Source organism: Thrips palmi, unplaced genomic scaffold, assembly GCF_012932325.1.
Source record: "Thrips palmi isolate BJ-2018 unplaced genomic scaffold, TpBJ-2018v1 HiC_scaffold_2, whole genome shotgun sequence".
NCBI lineage: Eukaryota > Metazoa > Arthropoda > Insecta > Thysanoptera > Thripidae > Thrips > Thrips palmi.
In genome coordinates this window covers 11,137,551-11,145,163 of record NW_023144629.1, presented here as the reverse complement: position 1 = coordinate 11,145,163, position 7,613 = coordinate 11,137,551, and the positions used below count along the sequence as shown (strand labels likewise).

General features: G+C 50.6%; 1 protein-coding gene across 1 annotated transcript; it reads right to left on the bottom strand.

Annotated features, from left to right (window-relative positions):
• Nucleotides 1-4,632: 4,632 nt before the first annotated feature.
• Nucleotides 4,633-6,711, bottom strand: LOC117647087. Its single transcript, XM_034388602.1, has 3 exons — nt 5,256-6,711; nt 4,982-5,179; nt 4,633-4,866 (listed from the first exon to the last, which is right to left on the bottom strand). The coding sequence occupies exons 1-3, from the start codon at nt 5,376-5,378 to the stop codon at nt 4,633-4,635; spliced, it is 555 nt and encodes a 184-aa protein (XP_034244493.1). The 5' UTR covers nt 5,379-6,711.
• Nucleotides 6,712-7,613: the final 902 nt, after the last annotated feature.

The following is a 7,613-nucleotide window of genomic DNA, read 5'->3' as shown; positions in this document are numbered from 1 at the left end:
TAAGATACAGTAAAGAAAAGGTAGTACCTTGGATAATGTGAGATGGAGTGGGAACAAGCTTCCTTTCCATTACCCATGGAACGTTGTTGGTGGTGGTTGTAGCCTCTTGTAGGATTACACAGGAAGTAAAAGGCTGCAGGATACGAAATACAATTGTTATTGAAGGGATGCGCTCAGCTCGCTGGGCAGATAGGCATCCCATCTGGCTAGCTGCTGAAATTGGTGCCTAATGGCGCGGCGCGTAAGGTATGCACCTTACACTCAGGCTCGGCTTACTCTCCCAAACACACATAAGCTTACCTGTTTATTCGGTGGTAATATGGGGTATCGGCGAAGGCCACCTCAATTATCTGTCTCTTGTGAGGGGTCCTTCACATTAGGCAAAAACTCGTCTAGCTTTCGCTTTCTTCCTCTGCCTCCCCCGCGGCCTCGAGCAGCGGCGCGGCGCCTCTACCCCGCTGGGACGTGGTGCTAGCCGTGGCCATGGTTGTGGTAGTGGCCGTGGTTGTGGTAGTGGCCTTGGTCTTCTTCCTTTGCGCCTTGTTGGGAGGCCCGGGTACCTGTTCGTGGAGGCCTCATCAGGGGTAGTTTCAAGTTCTCGATGGCGCCATCAGTGTAATCCTTCATTTGCCGCAGAAATTCGCCCCTCCTAATATTGGTATCCTTAAAGAAGAGGTCCGTCTTTATCTGAAAACGTAGGGATTTCGTTAGATTAATGCAGATTATGCGCCGATTATTTACTATCGTATTAGCAGCTAATTACCGTTCCAAAATACTTTTCGACAAAGTGAGGAGAAGGTTCACTAAATGGGCCTCATCTTTCACGAACGTCCTGTTTAGCAACGGGAGGTAAGCCAGATGTTGCTTCTCAAGGTAACTAAGGAGGGTGCTGATGTGATAGTCGTTCCAGCAGTCACCCTCTCCGTCCTTCGCAGCTTCATCCCACTGAGATTCCAAACGCTATGAGTATAGCACGTATGGTGCAATGCAGCTGACATATCGCACCATACGTGCAATGCAGCAGCCATATTGCACCTTACGTGCAATGCATCCCGAAAGTGCCCTATGCTAATGCATGGGAATGGGGAGGCATTGCACTTCATGTGCTATGCTTTTGCATTGCACCAATTGACGCTATACTCATAGCGTTTGGATTCTCAGTGCCTCGACAATTTTGTGGAAGTGCTGGTAGTAGGGGCTAGCCGCATAAAGCGTCTTCCCCACAACTGCGTCCTGCTTGCGCTCCGCAGTCGTCTCTGGAAAGTTGCGTAACGGAAAAAACAAATTCCGTTTACTAGAAATGCAATTAACAAGTAAAGTAAAGTAAAATTACCTCCGGCAGTAGATCGTCCGGGTCGTCTTGGTCCATGGCGTCCTCCTGCACGGCCTCCCCGCGTGCCTGCTTGAGCCGCACGACGTGACGAGCTTGCATCTTTTCGAGCTCCTCCCTCGCTCGGTCAACGTCTTCAGATTTCTGTTTCCTATGAAACACCCTCGCTATGAGCGTCACGATTTTCTCCGCCTCAGACAAACTGTCTGTACGGAGAAGAGCGCGGTAGGCGTTTATGGCCAATTTGGAGACGCGGCCTCTTTTACTATCAGTCGATAAATGGCTCGAACACGCCGCAGGGCGTGGGTGGCACAAATGTGGACGACTGTCAAGGATCGGAAGGCTGCAGTTGCGTCTTCCTGCTCGCTCTCTAGTCGGAAGCAGCGGTCCAGGAACGACCCGATGCTCTCATGGTTGAAACTGACCAGGACTGCGTGGATGAAGGGCCTGAAAACGACGAGATTAGTGAAGGTTGGTGAAAAATTTCTAAAAACCAACGGAATGGTCAAATTAAATCAATACTCACCAGCTATCATCTACAACGACAGTTTTGAAAATTCGGCCAGCCCCGGACCACTTCTCGTTCCATCACCATCGCAGCCATTGTAGCCAGTTGAGGGTGGCAACCGAAGTCTGCGATGTCGTCATCAGCTGAGAAACAGCGAGGCTGTGCTTGCCAACCACGGGCCTGACCACAAGGGACGCATAGAAGACGGGCCGAGGCGCTCCTCCTTCTATAGCAGGGGGCGCATCGCACAGGAGATTACCCGTGCTGTCGAGATAGGCTGTCCGGCCAGCTTTTGACTCATTTTTCAGCAGCTCCATCTGCATATCTGATGACCATGCGTACTGTTGGCAGATGATAAAAAATGTTTTGTTATTTTAAACCAAGGGAGTGGCCCTGCCGCGCCAGCCGGTCGAGAGGTCGGGACTTCCCTCGCACTCGCCGCCTCAGCTTTCGCAGTCGCAGGAAGCAGCTGCACGATGTGTTGCCTACCTCCCGCCCGGCGGCAGGGGGCAAACCAACGACGCGCGTGCAAAGTCTGAAGCCCCCCACACACACACACACACACTCACTAAAAACACGTCTGCACGGCACCGTAGCTTTAACTCACCTGAAACATGTTTGGAGTATCGTAGTCGACGATTTCCCAATTCTGTTGTGCCTTCTTCTCAATCAGAAAATCAGCATTCTCATCAGCGGCCTTGTCGTCTCGCCTTCGAAGGTCACGCTCCGAACTCGTCCATATCCCACGGTCGCCGCGGGCAGCGCGGGCAGTGTGGACGCCGCGGGCAACGTGGGCACCGCGGGGTCGGTGTCCGTCTCCACAGCCTGCGGCACGGTCCAGGCGTTGAGTGCCCAGGCCCCGTCTATGTCCCTGAACGGCAATTCAGGGCGATGGCGGTGTTGTGGGCCTCGCCCGCCCTTCTTCACTTGGCGTTGGGATGACATTGCACGAGATTGTTCGGCTGGGCTCACGCGCGTGTGATCTGTCTGCAGTCCGCGACGGTAATGGCGTCTCCTCGTGGGCGCTGGAGGGCGGGAGCGGTGGCGTGGCGTAGCTGGTTGTAACGCGGGCTGTGATTGGCTGCCGCGTGTAAAATCCAGGCGGCCGTGCCAAGCTTTCCGCAGTGGTCGCCAGGGGCGTCCCCGTCAGTGGAGAGGCGGGAGTGGCGAGGCGTCGAGACGTAAACAATCCCCGAAGTCGTCTGCTAGGCAGTAGTTTATTTCCTCCAGCACGTTATCTGCTGACGGCGGGGTTTTGGTTACAGTGTCCTGTACGGACGGCTGCTCGTCTATCGCCTCAAACACGTCGAGGAGCATGCCGTCGACGCCGTCCCAGCCGGGGCACTGGCTTGTCTGGTGGCCCGGCTTTCGGCACAGGTTGCAGCGAGTTTTGCCTGTTTGTCGCCGTTTTTTGCGCTGCGTGCCCGTGCTTGTCGCTGCCGTTGGCTTGGCGGTTAGCCTGTGCCGGAGGCCGTTGGGCTGGAGGCCAGGCTGGTCCACGTTCAGGTTGACGTGCACCTGGACGGCGGCTTGGCATGGCGGCTCGGTGGGGCGGGCGGGGCTTGGGCTGGGAGAGGCGGGGCATGGGGGCTCCGTCGGCGTGGGGCTTGGCGAGGCGCTGATCGCCCGGGCTGGCGTAGCCGCGCCCGTGTCCCCGAGGACTGTCTCCGCCAAGTCTCGGCTGCGTGAGGGAGTTCTAGACCTGCTGCGGCTTTCTGCCTGGTTTCTTGTCATTCTCCTGTAGCACGCGTAGCCGAGGAGCGTCGTCTGCTTGTTGCTGTAGCCGGCTACCTGGCCGCAGCGTCGGCACATGACGGCTGGCGGTGTGTCGGCGGGCTGGGCGTTAGCATTGTGGCGGCTGTTGCTGCGCTGTCCGTCGGACTCGCGCTTCTGCTGTGGTCGCGGGGTGCGGGTTTCTGGGGAGGTTTCCGGTGAAAGAGATGGAGGTATGGCTTAGGTAAACACTAGGCAAGTACAAGTACAGAGGCGACGGTCGGAGACGCGACGCGGGACGAGACGGGACAGAGGCTCAAAAGCCGTATCACCACAGTATTTTGAGCAAGGCGCAATTTACGTGGTCGGAAAGAAGAAGAAACTGATCCAGCATTTGGAAGCAGGAGTTCCAGCGGGTGCGGACCTCCTGGATAAGCCGAGAAGAGAGAAAGAGAGGGGGCGAGTGTGCGGGATCGAGCTGCTGCGTGGCCGGCACGCCGCGCCCTCACACGAAAACGAAACACACACACACACACCGCACCTCACGCAAATGTTTGGACCGTGTGTTGGCCACGAAGAAGAACAATGCATGACATTGTATAACTTTATTTCCATCACGGCGAACGCGTGGCTGTCAATGACGCTCGCTGTCACATCTGGTTTCGCTGAGTGCCCGCGACAGCGAAGTTCGTGCGTATTTGCAAGTAGCAAAATGTTCATTCGGAGTAGTTCCTCTCCTCGTTACGGAAACACCATCTCGTGGTCCTGCCTGCCGATCGGACCGCATCATCTCAACATGTGACGCGTCCATCCATTCATGTCATCAGCTCCACCAATTCAATGACGGTCAGTAAGTGTCTGAATGCTGTGTGATGGTAAGGACACGAAGGAATTGGGATGCATCTCTGTGTGCACGTCAAATAAATTTAAGGCACATCTTGTCTATGAGTAACCATTTATTAACAGAATTTTAGAGATGCATGTAGAATCAGGGGCAGTCCTCTTTCAAAGAATTAAAACTAATGTAGCTAACTAATGCTCATGTCAAAATATAACATTAGAAATGTAGAATCAGGGGCAGTCACCAGCCCGGTTGGCAAACTGGGCAAACTCCTCTTTCCATGCGTATAGTGAAGCCATTATGGCCATACACATCTCCCCTATGAGCATAGCAGAAGACGTGGTCTGTGGGCGCCGGAGCCGCAAGCATACTCTCCAGCTCAAACTGTGTTGGGGCTCGTGTCATTGGCACGTATGACTTTGGCCCCCATCCAGCCTCTGTCACACACTTGATGTTGACCCCAAATTTTCTGGTCTGAAAAAAGTTATGAGAAAGTTTGCACTGTAAAGTGTGTATTGTGACAACAACAAATTTAAATTTGCATTCATTGATGTGACATGCCACATTATAATAGCTCATCCGTACTTACCCCAACATACTTCTTTAATCTTGAATACAGCTGGCAGTCATCATACCGCAGTGAGTTCCTCCGGTGTGGGTATGCTGGGAGGACATGAACAGTCCACTCGCCAAGGATGCCTGCTTTATTGCTAACCTTGCCTCCATGCCAGCGCACATCATAGACGAGGAGGGCTACGTTGTTGGCTTCCAACACTCTGCTGACCGCCTGCAAAGACAACGGATTAGATGAGCAATTGAAAAGTATACTGCCAATGAAGTGGGACAAATTACGAGTATCTTACAAGTATTAATCGCTGTGACGCTGCTTGGGACAGGTTGTCCCTGTTACACTTAAGGCATATTGCTGGGTCCCACCGGGCATCTAGCATGTGTCTGCTGAAGCTTGCCTGGAGTCTGCTCTGCATTTCTTATCACAAAGGGTTCCACCACATCCGGAAGGGGTACAAGAGGAACAGGTGGTGGATCTTCATCCCATCGGTTGGCCATGGTGAAGATCTTCAAGCTGCAAGTGAAAGAATGAGTAATTACTATTTCCTAAATAATTCACCAACAGTTCTTAGTATGTTTCTTGTCCGTGTAATGCACTTGTCAAAGAAAAATCTAAATGTATGTATCAAATCTTACTCCAACACTTATAATATAACACTAAAAATTAAATTAAACTTAGCTTCAGATAGTAATCAGTATTTCCTAAATAATTCACCAACAGTTACAAATTGAAATTTGCTTCATATGTAAAGGGAGGAAGCTACTTCCTTGCCAAGTGCATTAGTTGGTTAGTGCTAAGACTCTGGCCATCAATGTCATGTCTGTCATGCTCACTATTAAGGTTACTGCTAGGTAAAGAATGGTGTTTTCCATTTTTCAAAATGATAGGGGTAGCTGTTTTGTGTCTTGGTCTAAAGTTGCTCACTATAACATGGACTTTAACCGACACAAGGGCCCTCAACTCCTAGTTGGTTCTGAATCATTTCGGTTTACGTTACAAATTTTGTTGTTTCTCTCAAAGTCTCCTCACGAATACTGAAAAAGTTTTCAGCCTGCAGCCTCTGACAAATTGGTTCTAATAACATGTAAAAACGATGGGCTTTTTGCAATCTATGTTAGTTTTTCAACCAGAGATAAAAGTTGTTGAAAACATTGGTACAAATCATGATGGCCAAAATTAAAATCATTGAATAATTATTCACTGGGGGGGGGTCCCATTAAGGGGGCTAAAGTTAATGAGGCAACCTGTTATGACAGGTTTGCAAGTTTGCATCCCCTGGCCGCGGTTCTCTGGTCCTCAAACCCACTAAATTTAAAGGGGTACAACAGGTATAGGAAGCAAGCCGATTGTTCCTGGCAAGGCCCACATTCGGATCGCTTACTGTGAATTAAAGGGTCCACTCACTGCGAACACCGGCCAGCCCAACAGTACACAAAAACCAACAACAAGAGCACATCTCCCGCCGTTTTCAGCCAAGGTAATGTGCCTTATTTCAAAAGCAGCACTTCGCCCAAATGTAGAACAAAACATTACAAGCATTAGCTTCCGCGTTATTCAGCGAGCTTACAGAGAAATTACTTAGCAGCTCCGAAAAAACAAAACGCAAATAGGTCTGGACGAAACTTAGGCAAAACCGGATGTAGCTGGTCACAAGTATGGAGTAGATGCTGCTGTGCAGTACACTGCATACGTGATTCCTTGCTTCTTCTTCCAACCTTTGGCTGTTGGATTACTAAATCAATTCGCACTTAACTAACAAACAGAAGCAAGAGTAGGATTACATATCTCTATTTTAAAATTTAAGTCTCTTCGAAAATGAAATTACAAAGTCATTCCACTGAAAACGTAATGGTCGGACACATGGCCAAATTATGGCGTGACTGAAAATCACGCCAAAAATTCGCGTGACACGAAATTCACGCCGAAAAACGGCGTGACATGTGAGTCACGCCCTCATTTGGCGTGAATGACAACGCGTTTTCTGAGACAAGTCACGCCAAAAAGCGGCATGACAAGAAATTCACGCCAAAAATTGGCGTGAAATTTTCAGTCACGCCGATTTATGGCGTGACTTTTCTGTCATGCCGTTTAATGGCGTGACACTTTATTCACGCCCCTGCAGCGGCACGAAGTCACGCCGATAGATTTTCAGTGTCAAAGTTGAATACTATGTGCAGGTCAGATGCTCACCATAAGCAAGGCGGAGAGGATGTGTGCCTCAGCCGGCCGCCATTGCTCTCCTGAAGCCCGTGCTTTTATACTTGTCCTCGAGGGTGATATTAAGGAGCGCTTCAATTACTTTCCAAGACAAATCTTCATTGTTCTTCCACCTGCGTTTTGTTCCTTTGTGAGAGTATGAGTTAGCTGAACAGTTCCTTAGGGTCAGGGCGGGGAAAAACTGGACAGGGGAAGAACTGGACACCCCACATTTTACTTCAAATGCCGTATGTACTGGCCTGACAACTGACGTGAAATGAACTGCTGATGCCAAGGAACAACTTTTGATAGTTGTTATTCCTGTGCCTACGGTATTTGAAGTAAAATATGGGGTGTCCAGTTCTTCCCCTGTCCAGTTCTTCCCCGCCCTGACCCTAATGATTCCAATAAATGCACTCTCATTCCAGGAACGTGACATCACGTTGAAACGAAC

Excerpts from the sequence above, each read along its gene's own strand:
- LOC117647087 (XM_034388602.1), bottom strand. The coding sequence starts at position 5,378 with ATGCAGAGCAGACTCCAGGCAAGCTTCAGCAGACACATGCTAGATGCC. Across the intron at positions 5,180-5,255 it reads CGTCACAGCGATTAATACTT|GCGGTCAGCAGAGTGTTGGA; the intron begins GTAAGATACTCG and ends TTGTCTTTGCAG. Across the intron at positions 4,867-4,981 it reads GATTAAAGAAGTATGTTGGG|ACCAGAAAATTTGGGGTCAA; the intron begins GTAAGTACGGAT and ends AACTTTTTTCAG.